Here is a 20,480-nt window from a genome sequence, read left to right as displayed (position 1 = left end):
GTCCAACTAACCAATGATTTTGATAACAAAGGTACTATTCTCTTAGTCTACGAAGCAGCAGAGCTCTATCACGCCCGTATGTCCACATCTCTCTCTCTCTCTCTCTCTCTCTATCTATCTTTCTGACGCTCATACTCTCACTCCCTCCCTCTCGGTTTCATCTTTCACTCCTCCTCTCACTCACTTTCTCTCTCTCTCTCNCACTCTCTCTCTCTCTCTCTCTCTCTCTCTCTCTCTCTCTCTCTTTCTCTCGCTTTTACTCTCAATCACCCTATATATGAATCGAATTACTTTTTATCTTTTCTGTCTCAATCCTCCTCACTCTCTCACTCTTACTCTCATTCTCTCTTACTCTCACTCACTCTGCCTGACTGTCTGTCTCTCTCTCTTTCTCTTTCATCTTTCTACTTATTTTCTCTCTCTTTTTCTCTCGCTCTTACTCTCAGTCATTCTTTCTCTCTCTTTTTCTCACTCACCCTATTTATATATCAAACGAACTCATCTTTTTTCTTATACTCTCTGTCTCTCACTCTTTATCGCTCACTATTTCTCTCCCTCCTTTTCTTTCTTTTCACTCTTTTTTAAACACACGGTTTTTTCCTTTCCTTCATCAATTTCTTCATCTGTGAACAACTAATTAAAAAAACAATTGCACCACTAAAAAGGATATTAAATGGAGTACGTTTCTGATATTTGCTTGACTATATGTTTAGAAATAGTCGTTTCGAATCATCTAGTAGTTTTTCAACTTTGAATTACAACTTTTTTTTCAAATTATTGCTCTATCGATAGATTGAAAAATTCCAAGTTCTCCGTGGTTGCAAACCTTTATTCAATTTAGTAAATTACAGGGACGTTTCGGGCTCCTGGCCCATCATCAGCCGTGGAGTTGGTAATATATAAAATAAGATGAGTTCTTACTACTAAAACGCCTATTTCCCGAATGTTTACAAGTTTAGTATTGGTCACACCGTATTGGAAATTTAACGTAGCCTTCAATGGTACCAACGGATTTGTCCAAAACCTTTTAGTTTTGGACTTATCGTCGTTTATTTGAATCCAAGTCGTGAAATCTTAAAAAATCAGGAAAATTGGAATAACTCCGAAACTGTGGACATTCGGACCATAGTTACTTAGGACTGTTTGGTTCCATTATGAATGTCGAATCTACTGGCAAAGTTTGTAACACGAGTAGTCGAACACCTTGTATTTTATTTCTGTTTATCTCAGCTTCTAACTTTCCTTTTTCTATCCCCTTTGGTTCTGATCGAAGCGTGCTGTCTTTCACTGTTTTATATCCTATATAAAATTGAATTTTTGCCATTGATCATTGTGTAAAAAAAATTATTTAAATTTTAGAAAACGACGGAGTCTGATAGGTTAAAATGCAGAAATGCGGCCCGGAGGACTATGAAATCTTTTTGTTTTAATGTATTTAATTTGACAGGGCGTGAGATCTGTAACAATAAAAGTATCTGTGAAATGTTTTTGGACTAATAAAAGCGCAGTGTACAAAGTTTAAAAAACAATTGATGTCATTGTTTCTGGTCAGCCGTGCAGGAATGCATTATCGCGGTATTTGACCCAAAAATTGCACAATCGTGAGTGTGGTATTTCCAAGGAAATGGAAAACCGACAATTGTCCCGAAGGGGAAATTCGTATGGAAATTTCCCTTTGGTAGAGATCCGATTGTCTTCGCGGACTCTTGAGTCATTTCTTCAGAAGTGCCGAAACGAGCCCGAAGCGGTTCTCAAATCCCAGTGGTACAAGACTCAATTGAACACCTCGGCAGAAAAAAAGTTTTTCTACTTTCACCGATTTCGTACGGCGGGTTAGTAATTAAAATAAGCAGAATGCCCGCCTAGGTAGTCATAAAAAAAAGAAGTCTGCTTTTTAAATCTCGTGATTGTGCCATTTCCATAAAATGAGAAAATTTGCATAATTGACAGGTTTCGTTTTTAAAGAGTAGTGACTAAAAAATTTGGAAAGGTCGCTGAAAGCTGTCAGCACATATCCGCGGATCTGCCCACCCAGAACGATCACTGTTATAATTACAATGCTCTGCAACTTGACCTAATAAGTAACTCTTAGTAAGTAAAGCTGAAAGCTGATTCACGCACTCAAAGATCTTCGTTTATCCTCTAAAATCCCTTTCTTGCAAAGCTTTCTCATAGAAATTATGAATGATGTATTCAATCCTCTTTAGTAGTAGTTTCTACTCACAGTAAGTTGTTTTACAACGATCCGGATTTCGAGCCCTTAGCTCATCAGGTTGAAGGATTTCTACAACCACGTCTCTCGACATGAATTGTGATATTACATATATAGGACAAAGCGGTAGAGAAATAAAAATGAGAGTAAAAGAACACTTGCCGAAATCGAACAAATTTTCGGAATTTAAGGACCACCTAAAAGAAACAAACCATAATTTCAATTCAAATTTAAATACAGTGTTACATAGTTTCAACAAAGGGAGAGAACTAGATTGGTTTGAGAAATTTGAAATTAAAACATGTAAAATTGAACATGGAGATAAATGCATAAATAATATAATAGATTTTGATCTACCTCCCATTTTAAATATGTACATAAATAACATTAAACGTCCAAATAATTAAATTAATTATTTTAATTGTTATTATTTTTATAATAATTTAATAATATTAAGGTATTCTAATTTTTTATCTTTTATCTTTAATCACTAATTTATAATTAATTTCCTTCAATATTTACTATTATAATATTTACTTGTGTTTTCCCGCCTTTCGCACGTTCAAATTGAGCGCCATTAAAAAACCAGCTGTTCATTGGTTCGTTGGCGGGTGTATCAGCGGGTCCACTTTTGCAATTCATGTCGAGAGACGTGGTTGTAGAAATCCTTCAAGCTGATGATGAGCTAAAAGCTCGAAATCCGGATCGTTGCAAAACAACTTACTGTGAGTAGGAACTATCTTTTTAAAGAGGATTGAATCTTTCTCATTTTTGAATCACATCCTTGTTAAAAACAGAGCTTTGTACATTTATTATAATTAATTAAGGTTTTTAGTTGAGATAAAAAAGTCAATGGCACGAGCGGGAATCGAACCCACGATCTTCGGCTTGATACGCCGCTGCTCTACCACTTGAGCTATCGTGACCTCGATCCACTCGGACACCAACTTCCCATCTCAACCGCACCTTTTTGAATTTTCCCTCCTTTTTGTACATTTAGTGAGGTTAAATACGTTGAAATTGTCATTCCCAAGAAATTAACCTACAGCACTTCATAACCAAAAGTAAAATTTCATTAATGACCAGCAGAAACCTAAGTAATTGTTGAGGACTAAAATAAAAATAGCGTACTCGCTGGACACGGCAGTAATAAGACAGATCTCCTATTGCTCACTAATCTGGGAGACTAAAGTCGATGAAAAATTTATTAGGTTTCGTAGTCCGCTTGACCAAATAAATTCTTTTCAATTAATTAATCTTTAATTAAGGTTTTGGTTGAGGTCAAATTGGTTAATGAAAAAGACAAAAAGGCTAACTAAACATTAAATGGCTGACAACAATATCTGCAATGGCCCTGAAAACAATAATAGTTGTTGAGGAGTAAACATTTCGGGCACACAATAAAAATGACTAAAATCAGACAATTCTTAGAAATGGGGACTCTCACAATCCCGGAAACACTCTTTACAGCATCCTATAATGTCTCAACAGACTACAAAGTAGATGAAGAAATCAGGAGAAAATCAGTCTCAATACTGAAGTGTACAGATGTCTCAACAACCAATGAAGGAACCGAATCCGGCATTTTACAAGCCAAAAAAAGTGAGAAATCAAACACATCAGGGAAGCACACTTCGCTGTTTCAAGCTGAAATACATGCCATCATCGGTGTGCCTTAGAAAATCTTAAAAGGATTTACATTGACAAAAATCCCAAAAGATCGGTCAAACACCTATTAAATCATTAATATGCAAAAAAATCAAAGTAAAAACCTGGTCATCTTGGGTACAAGGACCAAAAAAATGAGGAGTAATAAATAAGCAGGCAAACTGACGAGTTCTTCGCGGAGGAATCTCGCCATCTTCTGTAATGGATTTGTGTGCTGTTTGCATATCCGAGTAACTTTTGCATGTCGGCGAAAGGCGAAAAGGGTGTTCTTGAATTGTGCAGTACATACGAAAAAACGCAACAATGTGATGATATCTTATGTGCCATGACACAAAGGAATTTTGGATCACGAAAAAGCTAGCAAAAACTAGCAAGAGGAGGATCTACAAGACCATACGTACGCCCTGATTTTATTCTTGGGATGACAAAAACAAACATAGAATCCTCATCTTAGAATGGATCAAAACAGGCAAAATTACAAAAAAGAACCCTCACTGTCATACTTATTGCAACAGCCATAGGGAGCTAAATACAGAGGAGTGATAGGAATACATACTGGTCATTGATATTTGAGAAAACATCTACATAACGTTGATATATTCAATGATGATCCTATTTGTAGGTTGCAATAAGGAAGAAAGAACAGCCGCCCATGTGATCTTCGATCGTGGAGCAACTGTGCAATGGAGACATAACCTGGGTTGTAAAGAATTCTAAGAGAAAGGATTTGTAGCACAGTCAGTCAATAACCTTATAATACTAAAAAGAAGGATTAGGTCAATTGAACGAACTAAGAAGCCAGATCAGAAAACCAAGCAGCTTTAAAAGCATTATTTCGTAAGAAGATTACATCTAAAATAGACGGTATATGCATCCAAATCTGGGAATATATAACAACCTGACAATATGTGCCAGGACTTTCAGGAATTTCGAGTAGTGAACACTCAGACATACTGGCCGGAGGGGATCTTCAGATTATGACCACACCACCTTCCTCTGTCTCAGAATGGTTAGGGATGGCTAGGGCTAGCTCGATTGGAGGCTTTTACCGTAGGAGGTGGTTTTTACATAACGTCGGTATATTCAATGATGACCCTATTTGTAGGGGGTGGTTAGTAATTCCACTTTAAACAAAACCGCGGCCGGAGCGGATCCGGTAGTTTCTAGGCTATAGAAGCCCCAATACTCTAGGATATAGAGTGGCCTTCTCTATCTAGGGAGTGCGCGGGAGACCAGGCTGATGTGTTTCGGCTTAGGTAGCCCTATGCGCGCGGCATACGGTCTGATGCTTAATGCAGACCCGACCACTCGGAATGGGCAAGCGGGGAACCAGGTTGTCTTGGGCCTTCGGGGCTGAGCTGCCTCTACACCAATGCTGCGGCAGTAACACCATTCTGTCGAATGTGAAGGTGCGCCAGCTCTCTTATTGAGAATCAACACGTCCGATAAGGCCGAATAGGCAAGGTGCGGACGTTAAAGATCCTCATTGTCCTCTTTTGGACGACCGAGAATACGGGAAAGCATGTCTCAGAATGGGTTAACTAAAAGGAATAATGGACTAATATACCCATCTAGAGGTGTGAAGCACAATGAACTTATGTTTTCAGAACCTTTGCAAAACTGGAAAACACATTGATTCAGTTACGGTAATACTCATAGGAGTGTGTTATACCGGACCCGGGTACATAAAGAAAACACTACATGGGTATATTCAATGAGCTAATTTATAAGTTAAGCAATGAGGAGGAAGAAACAGCTACCCATATTACGTTCGAAAGCGAAGCATTTACTCAATGGAAACAACACTTAGACATCAAGAAGATCAGGGAAAAAGAATTAAAGAATTAATGACAGTCAATGTACTAATACTTCCTAAATGAAGGATCGAGTCAATTAAACTGAACTAAGGAACTAGGAAAAGTACAATAAACCAAAAGGCTACCGGGGCAATATCAAAACCCCGCTTACCAGTAAAACTCTCATTACCATCATCATCTAACATTTTAAACAGATTTGTGGGAACAGATTAAGTAAGTTTGTTGTTGAAAATCAGTCAACATATTTTCGTTCTTTCATCCTAGAAACTCGGTTAATAGACAAAGTTTGGAACAGAAGCAATTAACGTGAAATTGACCAAATAATAATATACAGCAGGTTAGAATGATAAATAAAATAACTTTCGGATGTTGAAAATCGTAGGAAACCAAAATTCAAACTTAATATTTGACAGTAATACGCATTGTGTTACAGGGATTTTCTATTTTAAAAAATCATATAATAATTGGCTCAAATTAATAAGTCAAAATTAAAATCCCTGCTTAATCATAGCATAAAGAATTTTAGAAATAAGAAATTAAATAAGTAAATTTTACGTAATGAATTGAAAAGTTTTTAAAACTTCTACATCGAACGTGTTAGTAAATTTGATTTGCAACTATGAACTGGCGGCACTCTTCAGAAATGATTACTTGAACCTTTCCTTAATCCAACGACATAGCTAACTTCCTAAGCCACTTTTTTGACCTCATTCCACCTAGGTCACTATCTTTATCGAATATGCTTTGAGATATCTTTCATCTTTCTCACGTCAGTGGTCCTTTACTGATCAATCAAGCGTGATAGATTTCATATATTCAATTTATCATTTGCCAGAATCCTCCCGAACGCAGTTGTATTGACTGATTTTTCTGATAATGATTGGTTTTTAGCGGATTGGTGGTCAATATCACAAACTGTAATTAATTTCTTATGTGTCTTGATCTGATGTCAAAACATTTTCCAACAAACAGCTGGAATCGAATTTCCTTTTTTGTTTCGGTTTAACCCGACTGAATTTAAAGAGGTTGTGAGCAATTATGAAATTGGAATCATTTACTAATTATATTTAACGTTAATTATAAGAGTTTATTAGGTTTCGTGGTCCGCTTGACCAAATAAATTCTTTTCAAATAATTAAGGTTTTGGTTGAGATAAAAAAGTCAATGTCACAAGCGGGATTCGAACCCACGACCTTAATTAATTGCTAGATACGCCGCTGCTCTACCACTTGAGCTTTTTTTTACTTCGATCTACTCAGGCACTAACTTCCCATCTCAACCCCACGTTTTGAATTTTCCTCCTTTTTGCCATTTTTCAAATGTCGTGTAATCTATTTGATTCTCGGCGACAAATTAAATGGCCACGTCGAGCTTTAGTGAAGTATACTTCATTTTGCTTATTGCATTTTATTAGGTTTCGTGGTCCGCTTTACCAAATAAATTCTTTTCAAGATTTATCTTTTCAAGACACTAGCTCAAGTGCCGAAGGTCGTGGGTTCGAATCCCGCTTGTGACACTGACTTTTTTATCTCAACCAAAACCTTAATTAATGGAAAAGTTAATTATAAGCCCAAATATATATTTAGTACTCAAAATTGACCGTATTAATTTGTTTAATTAATTATGCTTTCGTAACTATAGCTCAAGTGGTTAGAGCAGCGGCGTATTGAGCCGAAGGTCTTGGGTTCGAATCCCGCTCGTGACACCTAGCATTTTAATGTCAACCGTGGTCATATACAAAAAGGATAATTAATTAAATTAATTATAAAGCAACAAGCTGTAAACCTTTGTAACCTCTTTTCTATGTAATATCTATAAGTGTGAAGCGCCATTTTCATTTATTATTAAGTAAATGAGCAACAAGATAATTAAGAAATTATGGGTTCACAAATGAAAAACAAAATATCTGAAATGGCTGAAAGAATATTTCTGCCTTATTATATATTATATTTTCTATTCAATTCACGGGGTTCTTAGTAAACAAATAAAAATTGACAATGGTTTAGTTATGCACATTTTATGTAAATCCACCTGGCCTTGAGCCACAAAACAGCATCCTTTAAGGTGACAGATATAGAAAATATTAAAATTGTCCTTGGATTAAACAAGTTCCGACGATTGACAGTTTCCAACAGCCGGATGCTCACCATTATCACAAATAGAAACAAGCCGGATGTAAAAAAAAATTGAAAAAAATTCATAGTCATGTGCGTAGTTGCAAATCCAAACTAATTTTGAAGATTAGCGGGTTGTCAATGCTGCAAGAAAAATCCGAGGAAAAACTTCGAGATTTACAAGAATTCTCAGTAAAATCTTTGGATTTCACCTGGAGTAAATATTTAAGATTTCCTCGGCTTCAGAGGAGGGAAAATGATAAATAATCATTACAATTAATTAGGGTTTTTAGTTGAGATAAGAAAGTCAGTGTCACGAGCGGGATTCGAACCAACGATCTCTTCGGCTTGATACGCCGCTCCTATACCACTTGAGCTATTGTGACCTCGCCCCACTCGGACACTAACTCCCCATTTCAACCCCATCTTTTTCAATTTTCCCTTCTTTTTGCCATTTTTCAAATCGGTTGAGATGGGAAGTTACTGTTCGAGTGGATCGAAGTCACGACAGCTCAAGAGGTAGAGCAGCGGCGTATCTAGCCCAAGATCGCGGGTTCGAATCCCGCTCGTGACACTGACTTTTTTCTCTCAACTAAAAACCTTAATTATTTAAAGATATTAATTGGTCAAGCGGACCACGAAAACTAGTGAATTTAAAAATCACTACATTACATAAAAACCGAATGTACAATGAAGCAAAAAATAGGTAATTTGTCTCAGATCATTCGACATATATTAGTGGAATTTTTCTAACAAATTTTACAGTTAAATTTGCTCCCTTACTGAGAACCATGACCTATTTCCAACACTTGATTTGTCAATTTTCTACATTATTTTGTCTGTGCGGAAAGTAGGGTTTATGAAAAATGTCTTTCGGAAAAAAGTGGGTGTTACATGAACTTGATCAGGCACCTTGAAATTTGAGGTTTTGTCATCAGTCATTATCACCCATGAAACTGATATACATCAAAACTAGAATGTTATTTTTATATTTATTCAAAATACATAATTTTCTTCAAAGGATGCAAAAGAACAGTTACAAACAAGGTAAAATTGTCTTGATTTTGCGACTTTAATGTTAAATTTAGCTATTAAAAATTGCACATTTAACCCCCCCCCCGTTTAAATGATCGTAAATTACCGTTTATGAAAATGAACGTACATTTAAAATTTGTTGTTTGAGAGTTGGAAATTCAATCGTTTGCCCCTAGATAAAATATCGAGTTTCAATTTTTGTTTTATGAAAGCTATTTTATTGGGATGCCTGGGTTGGGCAGACAATCAGAGCACGTCGTGAACGTCGTTGTCCCAATGCAATTCTAGCCATTGAAGCAAATAATTGTCTACGCTGCAAAATCCCTGTGATTTATTTCGTACAGTATCTTCTTTTTGCAGTGAGAAGTAACAAGCATGATGGACAGATTTTCTCGTATTCGACTGGTTGGAAAATTATTCTATATAAATGTGTGGTGATTAGTGACCGTTAGTCGATGTTTATTCAGAAATCGTGAGATGCGGTCCGGTGTGATGTAGGTTTCAGAAAAACATTTTCTTTATCGTGCCAACGTTTCGATCTTTATTGAGATCATCTTCAGAGCTCAAAGTGCCCACACACGCACTATCAACACGACACGCAAGAATGGCATACTTACGCAGAAAACAAACACTTTGAGCCCTGAAGATGATCTCAATAAAGATCGAAACCGTTGGCACGATAAAGGAAATGTTTTTCTGAAACCCTCATCATACCTGACCGCATCTCACGATTTCTGAATAATCATTCTATGTAAAATTATACAGGATGCTTGCAAATCTATAATGCTAGATGTAATTAGTAAAGAAGAAATTTAAAATTGACCAAGTTTTTTATTGAAAATCAGTGATCATATCAAGTGTCCTGAGTATTTATTGAACGTTCTGGCAAGAGTAAAATGTACTTTTACTACTAGTAAAACAAGGCAAGACGTCTCCGCTCGTGATTTACAGCCGTAAGGGCTGCGGACGTGAGTCGGACTGTCACCTTGTCCGTGAAAGTCGACGAAAATCATAGGTAAATATCGTTTGACTACGATGGTGATGTCTTGAATACGGTGAGAACGGACGCCGAATAAAAGGGGCCAAAAAGAAAGGCCAAGAAATCTTAACATGCGTTTTTCAACAAGGGACCATAACTTTCCACGTTTAAGTTTAGATAGTTTGAACGTTACAGCTTGGTGGCTCATTTATAAAAAAAGCGATTGAATTTGCTTTACAGCGATGATCCTCGTTTATTGCAGGGATTGTGCAACGACGAAAGCATTTACGTACAAATCGGTGTTTCTTAATCTATCAAAAATAAAACCAACGTTTGTTGTTTATGTATTAAGCTTTTACAATCTTGATAGAGGCAGATTGCATAACCCTCACTAATTAACATGTACTAGCATGAGGGTACCACGACTTCAGCTATTTATAGACTTTAGAACTCTCGTGAAAAATATTTACATTTCTTAAACGTGCACGTTTTTTATTATAAAGAGATCATATATAAAGATTATTTTTTAGGCAAAAACAGAACCATTCTGTTAGAAATGTCTTTATATTTTGGTTCATTATTAAGAAAATAAAGATTAGTGGTTTGATAAATTTAGGAAGCGAAAGGGAAATCGGCCCGGAGGACCAAAAATTAAGGGAGAGAGTAGATGACACGTTTCTTCGACCAGCAAACCCCATTACGCGTCTGTAAACTTTTGCCTGATCCAAACAATATTAAACTCCAAGTATTGCTTGAAAATTAGCAAATGAAAATAGTGTTCTATAAAAAAAAGTTTCGTGAAATTGTGTTGTTTAGTGTAAGGTAGAAATAAAAAATAAAAGACGGTACCTCTAAATTTATTTGTGCTTAAACAGAATGTTATGATAAATTTATCAAGCAAAATAGTAAAAAACGAGGATCCGGCCCGGAGGACCAAAATTTAATAGAAAAGTAAATGGTACCTTTCTATTCTTCAACAGTACTGTCTTAAGTTAACTATATTTTTTAATCTAGTTCAAGTTGTGGATATACGCAAATTATTTCATTGATTTTTTTTTAAGCTGGCAATAGACGGGCCTGATGAATTTTATTTCCTTTTGATTTGTATGTGATGTATGATCGACAGTGCGCAAATCGAGTGGATCGAGGTCACGATAGCTCAAGCGCTAGAGCAGCAGCGTATCTAGCCGAAGATCATGGGTTCGAATCCCGCTCGTGACACTGACTATTTTATCTCAACTAAAAACCTTAATTAATTGAAAGTGTGCAAATATTTAACCTACACCTTTATCTTCGCGCTTAGCAAAATTATCCTTGTTTTTGTACCATATTTTAGGACGATGAAATGAGCATGTACGTAAAGTGTTGTAGGCAATAACAAATGGAGAAAGAGAACATGAAGCAAACGAAAAGTAAACGAGATCCGGCCCGGAGGACCAGAAATATCAGGAAGTAAGGAAAATAGCGGGCTTGTTTATACTAGGAAACCTCCATTCCCATCTCTAAAATCTGGAAAGATACAAATGTAATAAAACTTTTTTCGTGTTCGATTTCGTACCTGGAAAAGGAGGTAGCCGCTGTCGTACATCCAGTACTGTGTGTTCGTGTTAGGTGGGCCGGTGTTCGGAGGGGCGACCCGCTGGAGCTGGAGAGCCAGGCAGTCCTGCAACAAGCTCAGACATTGAGCTTTTCTGCTCACGTGACCGCTCATTACGGCATCTGGAAACAAAAAACAAAATTCTTAGCACATTAAACATTGTAAAGATAAGCAGGTAATGATATATCACAAAGATTAGCATAGTAATCACCGGGAAGTTCGGCGGCATAGACATGTAAGTGCAGTTACATATAAAATCAAACCTGTTTTAACGAGTGTTCCTTTTTTTAATATGACACTTATTGGAGGAAAAAACAGCCAAAACAAAAACAGCGATTTTACATGATTTATTCATCAGGCTTATAATAATTTTCTGAGCACGGGGTTTGGAGATATCCAAATTATCAAGTAAAAGACGATAATTTGCATTGACAAAACCTGTTTGTATTGAAAATTGCAATTCTAATCCTTAGCAAGAACATTTGTTATTAATTTATTCATAATTTATCGTGCTGAGCACCACACACATTACACAATATTATGTCAACGAAGTCACCTGATAAAAAGTCGATAGATTTGATGAATCAGCGAAAATCATGTCTTAAAATTTACATTAAAAGGAAAGCGTCAAATACGTAAGACATCTTCGTGTAATAGACATTCCGACAAGTCGACAAATTGGACAAATGGAACATCTGTTCAAACCACTCCCTGTGCAATTCAGAATATGTCCCTGGTTCGAACAATATGCGTGTTTGGCTGCGGTCCATTACTCAAATGAAAAGAATACCAACGCTGCGGAACAGACGCCTAACACTAATTACCAACTGGTATTTAAGAAACTCCACTCTTGGAATATCAACTGTAGCAGACTTATGCAACTTATGCAGTATCGTGTTTACGACCATGATCTCCCTATTCTCACTGTTTCGCCCTGTCAGACGCATTTCGGTATTTACGTTTTTACAGATTCCAGGGATTTCTTCAATTTGCTAGGATAGAATGCTCAAGGGCATGAAGATATTAGGATGAAGAAACAAATTCAATTGTTATCTGCCAAGCATAGACTTTCAGATCATCATCATAATAATTAAGTTTTTAATAGATAGTTTTAAATTGTAACTTAATTATGTCAATTTGTAGCCATCTTTAAAATAGATTACATTAAAATAGGTCGAAAGCTTGGCAGATAATATTGAACATATTTTTTTAATGCAGATCATATTGAGATCCAGGATTATTGTAGTAAAATAGAAGTCGATACCATATTTTGCACGTAAATGTTCTGACTGGTTTTCCAGAAATTCTGACTGACTGGGTAATTTTTTCCAGGAAATCTTTGTGTTTTTTACGAATGAAACCGATTATTATTTAATTTTCAGAAGTTATCATGCAAAAGGAGCTTTTTTATATTGGATTCTTGGGTTTTTTCATGCAAAGTAGCAGATATTACTAATTTCTAGGAAATTCTGACTGATTGGGTGACCTTTTTCCGGGGGGATTTTTGTGTTTTTTAGGACACAACATAAGATTCTTGGGTTTTTCTTTCAATATGGCAGATGCTTATTAATTTCTAGGAAATTCTGACTGTTTGGCTGACCTTTTTCTGAGGGGATTTTTGTTTTCTTTAAGACACACACAGGGTTCTTGGGTTTTTCTTGCAATATGACAGATACTTATTAATTTTTGGGAGATACTGACAGTTAGTGTGACTTTTTTCTTGGAAATAAACCAAATATCAATTAATTATCAGAAGGTATGATTCTGTATTTTCCTTGTAATATATTATGTAATTTCTGTACTATTACTAATTAATACTACTACTGGTACAAATTAATTTCTGAGAAATTCTGACCATTAGAAACTTTTTATAGGAAATCGGCCATTTAATCGCAATAGTACAAGGGCTTAATAAGTGCAAAGAGGGTAAATTGCATATGGGATAATGAATGGATTAAATGTAAAGCCAACCGTCAAAAATGAAAGCTCGACTTAAGGCCTCGGTGGCAATCTGTCACGCCTGACGCAATATTGAAAATGCCAAGAGTGACTATCAGTCGAAATTATCAAGACATGGTTTAACAGTTAATTTCCTGTCTGAACAGGCTAAATTCGACCATGCGTACGATTCGCCCTTACGATGTATCTCGAATTAATGTTCTAATTAAAACTAAGAAAAAGGTCGTAGCAGGATATTTGTTCCATTTGAATGAAGTTAACTTATTGATGCATCTTGCATGCTCTATTTATACTTTTACTTCGTGTAAAAAGGTAGTTTTGAAGTTGGATTTATCGCAAAATCGATAGGATAGAGTATTAGCAATCGATTTAAAGGTCTCAGGCGATCTGATAAGCCGAAATAAGAGCGAATCGACCGTTGGGAAATTTTGTGTCGAAATGCTCAGAGCGATGAAAGTGAGGAGGTGGTCGCATCGGGCGCGAGCGTTCCTGCGAAGCACATCCGAGTCCGGGGGTCACAGGTTATGCGAGTTTGCAGACCTTTCCTCTTACGTCAAAGTTCAGGCGGGCCCGTTGTTTTTCCAGGAGGCAATGGCCCAGTCGTGTATCACGTCCTTGATAACCGCTCCGCTCTGTTAAAAACAACGGCAAATGGCAAAAAGTCTCTTGGCAAATATTGTTTCTCAAAATACTTGCACACAGTTCCCTTTGACCCGGGCTCCTCTTGAATGCCCCGAGCGTGAATGTTATTCCACTCTGTTTGCACAGGTTAAACACCGGCGGATTGTGAAACAACGAACTACTTACAACTTGAGATTACAATTACTGTGCACTTCATGGGATATCATAAATGACGAAATACACTGAAAATCGTGAGGCGCTCAAACCCGTCTGACAGACCGCAAGCTACAATACAAGTTCTAATACATAGTTGAGATCTGGGTGTTGTATGTTTCAAACAATTTATTGGATTTGTTTGGTTGGTTTGTTTGTTTACAAACAGATGATAGTATCACTGTTCGAGCCACTTTTGCTCATATCATGACCTCACGTAAAAATATGTTTTGCTGTAACTCTAACCACCTCCAACCATCTGTGCTAGAATGTTCTTATTGAGCATTGGCATAAGAAATATCTATTTTTTTAAACTTGTTTTTCTCTCTCTCTCTTTTCTTATTCTCTGTTAACTGTACCTCTTATGCAAATAAATTCCTCAATTTCAACAAGAAATTAAAGAGAAAACAGTTGTATCATAATAGCATTGTTGCTTTGTGTCCGTTTGAATAACTACCCCAATTTAAAATAATTCCGAAATGATGTTTACTATGTAGAAGAAAAACTTTCAGAACTATTCAAAGAAGTTAGAAATTCGATTATATACAGGAAATAGTTGCTACTTAACATTAAATCTGTAGGCATGGATATGGTTGTATACGATGCAAGTGTTCGGAATTTGTATAATTTTCGTCTTTTTCACGCGTGATCGGACTCGTTCCACCCTAGCGACACTCAGGCGTTTGGGAAATGTTTTACTATACGTCTGAAGTACTATTTTGTGAAGAATGGAGGGTAAATTCTATCATGACTTTCTGTACCAGGGAAGAAGATCAGCTTCTTGTCCGGAAGCGGTCGTCATATCTCTCGATCGTCTGGCACCATGAGACCTGCGTCCGTCCGATTTTCGAAGGTCGTATGAGCAATCGGCTCGCCAGAACGAATGACAATTCCCGGCCAAACGCCATAAAAAGACCGCACAAAATCCCGTCTCCCTATTGATATTTGTTCCGAATTGGCGTACTTCCGTGCATTGTAAAGCCCGCTGATTAAGGAGGTTCAGGATGTGGATATTTGCGATTCACCTTGCGCGACAAGTGATTCACCGTCGCGCCGTGTAAAAAGAAAAGAAAACGAAACCTGTCATTATGGATAATTCCATAGCTGGTACTGTGGAGATTGTTTTTTTTTTCAATCTTCTGCCCAACCACCCGGACAAATCATCATTTAGTTTTTACCCGTGAGCTTGCGACATTTGACTTCGTCGTGTCGAAGGTGGAATCGATGGAGTTTTAAACGCTTCTCATCCGAATCAGGGAATTATGATAAATAACGCCCCTTCCTTTTATCCCCTTGCATACCAAAGCACTTTAACAGGCTATTTAAAATATAATGAGCCGTGTTTCGAGGATGCACGTGTGGAGAGACTAAAGGTGGGTGGTAATTTTAGATTTTCGCCCTCTTCTAGGGTCGAGTAGATCCGGGCTTCCGCCCTTCGTTCCAGCTGCCGAAAGCACATTCCGCTTTCTTTTACGACCCGATATTTTCGTGGGGGTTAATCCGATCGCCCGGTTGTAATTTGAGAGACCGTTAACGATTTTCTGCTGGCAGGGCGCCTGAAACATTGCACGCTCGTTGCACGATTAGCGATTGAACTGCTACGATGGAACGTTTTGTTCTTCACGGGTCGACGCTTCTATTAGTTAAGACAAATAAATCCCAAATTGTTCAAATTGACTATTTTTCGAAAAGACCGGTTCCTTACGATACTCTTAAGGTTACATTTTTCAACAGGACATTCGAACCCCCAAGTGACAATGCATCTTTTCTTTTAACATTTCTATCATTCTAAAATGAAAATAAAACGAGGCAACAATTTCTAAGCGTTATAATAGGTACCAGCGGCTACAAAAAATAAAATTAAGCTTAATTGATCACTTTCACGTTAGTGATTATTCGACAAATGAAAGGGACGGCTGTCGATTCCGACGTAGATCTCTCCTCTTTTTTCTAGATAGGTATTGCTAAGTACCTGAACCTTGGATTGTGAGATTTCTTCTTGAGGTGGTAATTTGTTGGTTTAAGATCATTTTGATCTGTATGGTTTCGCTGTTTTCGTCTGTCAGGTTCGTTCAGGCATTTAGCCATCTTCAATCGGTCTTTTCGTTTTCTTCGTGCGCGTAGAAGTTTTTATTGCTTTCCTACCCAACCAACGGCAAAACTCAAAATTTAATTTACTTCTACATACTAGCAAGCGTTGTATAAAAAAAAGAAAGAAAAAAAGTAGCATTCTGCTGTTACATTCTGCTAAGCCTAAATAACACTATCAGTTATTCTTTTTCGTTGATTTCATTTGATATTATTCTTATTCTTAAACCTTTTCCAGGAGAGAGGAAATATACACCCAGCGCAAAGTCGGAGGAGACTGAGGATAAATCACTGTACAATAGGAAGGGTTCTTCGGCGCTTCAGGGGAACTGGGCTTCACACTAGAAGGCCAGGATATGGTAAACCTAGCTTCATGGACAAGAGAAACGATAGATTCATCCATCATCAGCTCTGCGAAAGCGCAGCATTACGGGAAATGAGAGAAGAATTCTGAAAGACAAGTCCGAATTGTTTCGATTCCCTCCAGGACTGAAAGAAGGCTCAATGAAAGTTACCTTCCAGGGGTGGAACAAACAACAAAGGTAACACTCCCTTTGGGGGTGGCCCGGGTCGTTTGGCGTTGTCACCAATTAATTGACATTGACTGAATGTCTGTAGGGCAAAGTAAAAAAAAAAAAAAATAGTTACCTTCTTACACAGCACAGAAAATGGCCAGGCTTCAAATCGCAAGGGAACTTGTGACTTGGATATTGGAAGATTGCGGGCGGATAAGATGTAAGTTAGCCTCAAATCTTTATATGGGTGTAATTTCAATACAAGGGTGGCATGGTGGGCCAACTGATGTTCTGGGGTGGCATTTCTTTGACCGCGCCTACCGAATTGGTTTTTTGTGCGGGGAAGATACCTTCACGGAAGCACTTATAAGACATGGAAGAACATGTCCATCGCCCCAAGATAATGCCAGACCACATAGAGCAAGTATAAACCTGTGAATAAGGTTTAAACTGAGTGCTTCGTGTGGCTAGTTCAAAGTCAAGATTTGAAGCTAGCGAAGAGTACGACGCTGAAACACCCTAGAAAAATTTATTAATCCATTTAATGGGGACCGGAAAAATAATAATATTATTTTATATAATGTAATTAGGTAATAAACATTTTCTTTTTAAATGTCTTACTTGTACAACCAAACCGATTTTTGTCCCGCAAAATAAGAATAAACCTAAATACATTAACATTTAAGGGTGGCTTGTTAATTTGATTCATCAGTGTCTCTGTAGCATATGTTTGTCTGTTAACAGGTCTGATGCCAGGTCAATCTTATCTCTATGATTTTTATTGAGGTCTGCTGCGGGTTGGTGAATCTGTAGTTTGATTATTTCGCATCTTTGTCCGTCTAACCTCCCTTCTGCGGGCTGTCAGATTTAATCTTCAATGTTAACAGAGTTCATACGATAACCCGTAAGTCCGTCCTTTTGATTCTGGCCTAATGGCTTTCCACTTAAAAGCCATCATTTTATATCATATATGACAACAGATCGCACAAACCTCCCACAGAGGATGGCAAAAACGCCGGAACCTACGCAGTGAGGATGAAAACTGTTGGATGAAAAACTCTTGTTGCTACGATAAGCATCCAAGGGATACCGGTAAAACAAATCATTATATTTTACTCATCGAAAGTTTTAACTAAAAGGATTTTTTAATCAAGAGTGATATCAGTAATCTTATAATCTTAAAACCATGGCAGTTAGTTCGGATTAACTATTATTTTAACGTCCCTAATTCAATCGATGGTCATCAGTCATTTGGTAAATTGTTTTAGGCAGCAAACAGCGCTAAATTCATGTCTTAAGGTATTGTTTTATATCGCCGGCATGAAAAACAAGTATTTCGTCATAAACGTATTGCAAAATTTTTAAATAAAATCCAACGCCAAAACTTATTTTTGTTATACGTACTGTTACTTCAAACATTCTCTAAAAGATTTTTTTTAAATAAATTAATTAAGGTTTTTAGTCGAGATAAAAAAGTCAGTGTCATGAGCGGGATTTGAACCCACGATCTTCGGCTAGATGCGCCGCTGCTCGACCACTTGAGCTAGAGTCTTGAAAAGAATTTATTTGGTCAAGCGGACCACGAAACCTAATAAAATATAATTACATGACAGTCAATGTACTAATACTTCCTAAATGAAGGATCGAGTCAATTAAATATAATTACATGACAGTCAATGTACTAATACTTCCTAAATGAAGGATCGAGTCAATTAAACTGAACTAAGGAACTAGGAAAAGTACAATAAACCAAAAGGCTACCGGGGCAATATCAAAACCCCACCAGTAAAACTCTCATCATTACCATCATCATCTACCAATTTAAACAGATTTGTGGGAACAGATTAAGTAAGTTTGTTGTTGAAAATCAGTCAACATATTTTCGTTCTTTCATCCTAGAAACTCGGTTAATAGACAAAGTTTGGAACAGAAGCAATTAACGTGAAATTTACGAAATAATAATATACAGCAGGTTAGAACGATAAATAAAATAACTTTCGTACGTTGAAAATCGTAGGAAACCAAAATTCAAACTAAATATTTGACAGTAATAAGCCATTGTGTTACATGGATTTTCTATTAAAAAAATCATATAATAATAGGCTCAAATTAATAAGTCAACATTAATGTCCCTGCTTAATCATAGCATAAAGAATTTTAGAAATAAGAAATTAAATAAGTAAATTTTACGTAATGGATTGAAAAGTTTTTGAAACTTCTACGTCTAAATATCGAACGTGTTAGTAAATTTGATTTGCAACTATGAACTGGCGGCACTCTTCAGAAGTGATTACTTGAACTTTTCCTTAATCTAACGACATACCTAACTTCCTAAGTCACTTTTTTGACCTCATTCCACCTAGGTAACTATCTTTATCGAATATGCTTTGAGATATTTTTCATCTTTCTCACGTCAGTGGTCCTTTACTGATCAATCAAATGTGATAGATTTCATATATTCAATTAATCATTTGCCAGAATCCTCCCGAACGTAGTTGTATCGACTGATTTTTCTGATAATGATTTGCTTTTAGAGGATTGGTAGTTAATATCACAACCTGTAATTAATTTCTTATGTGTCTTGATCTGATTTCAAAACGTTTTCCAACAAGCAGCTGGAATCGAATTTACTTTTTTGTTTCGGTTTAACCCGATTGAGTTTAAAGCGGTTGTGAGCAATTATGAAATTGGAATCATTTACTAATTATATTTAACGTTAATTATACGATTTTATTAAAAAAGTCAGTGTCACAAGCGGGATTCGAACCCACGATCTTCGGCTAGATGCGCCGCTGCTCTCCCACTTGAGCTATCGGGACCTCGATACACTCGGACACTAACTTCCCATCTCAACCCCACCTTTTGAATTTTCCTTCCTTTTTGCCATTTTTCAAAATTCAATAGCTCAAGTGGTAGAGCAGCGGCGTATCTAGCCGAAGATCGTGGGTTCGAATCCCGCTCATGACACTGACTTTTTTAACTCGACTAAAAACCTTAATTAATTGAAAGATATTAATTGGTCAAGCGGACCACGAAACTAATGAATTTGTTTAAATGTTGTACTTTGAAATAAATCAGATTATTTTTGTGAATCCACACTGATACCTTTTTTACAATCAGAATGATTTTTTTAAAGTTAGTTTTATTGCATCAATCTTTAATGTTTTCTCAAACACGCTTGCTAGATTTTTCTTAATAAAAACATCTTTTAAGCGTTTTTTTAAATTCTTCATCCTTTCACTTTTTATTAAGAAGAGGCCAAAGAAATATTAACTCGTGCTTGAACTAGATAAGCTGATAATAAGGACAAATAAGCTGTAGTGCCCACTTTTGAATGCCAGGCGTGTTCGAGTCTTCAATCTATAAACGACGCTGCCTCATAATCGTTCTAAGTGCTGTTTGAACATTGTAAGAAAAAACTGTGATAATGCGGTTTGGGCGAACCCTATCTTCAAGTCAACTGATAATCAAGCCTCATTGGGCTTGTTGTAATAATAATAAAAAAATAAAATTATCTCCGGGAGGGATAAAGTGGGACATGGGCAACTAGTTTCTTTAGACAAATAAAAAATAACTAGCTTGTTTTATACCTTATTCTAAAAAAATAGAAAACTATTGTGATGCACTTACAACCAACAAAAACACAAAAGGATGGTGAAATA

General features: G+C 36.7%; 1 protein-coding gene across 3 annotated transcripts in view; it reads right to left on the bottom strand.

Moving 5' to 3' along the window:
- Positions 1-20,480, bottom strand: part of LOC106665264 — a 182,912-nt gene that overhangs the window by 34,064 nt on the left and 128,368 nt on the right. For all 3 annotated transcript variants that reach the window (XM_024226760.1, XM_024226762.1, XM_024226761.1), the window contains one exon: positions 11,384-11,544. In XM_024226760.1, coding sequence (XP_024082528.1) covers positions 11,384-11,536 — 153 coding nt within the window. In that variant the 5' untranslated portion in view covers positions 11,537-11,544. The remainder of the gene's footprint in view (positions 1-11,383; positions 11,545-20,480) is intronic.

Source organism: Cimex lectularius, unplaced genomic scaffold, assembly GCF_000648675.2.
Source record: "Cimex lectularius strain Harlan isolate CLEC.00 unplaced genomic scaffold, Clec_2.1 scaffold140, whole genome shotgun sequence".
Lineage (NCBI taxonomy): Eukaryota > Metazoa > Arthropoda > Insecta > Hemiptera > Cimicidae > Cimex > Cimex lectularius.
The sequence above is the reverse complement of the archived record's forward strand: the minus strand, read 5'-3'. Positions and strand labels throughout refer to the sequence as shown.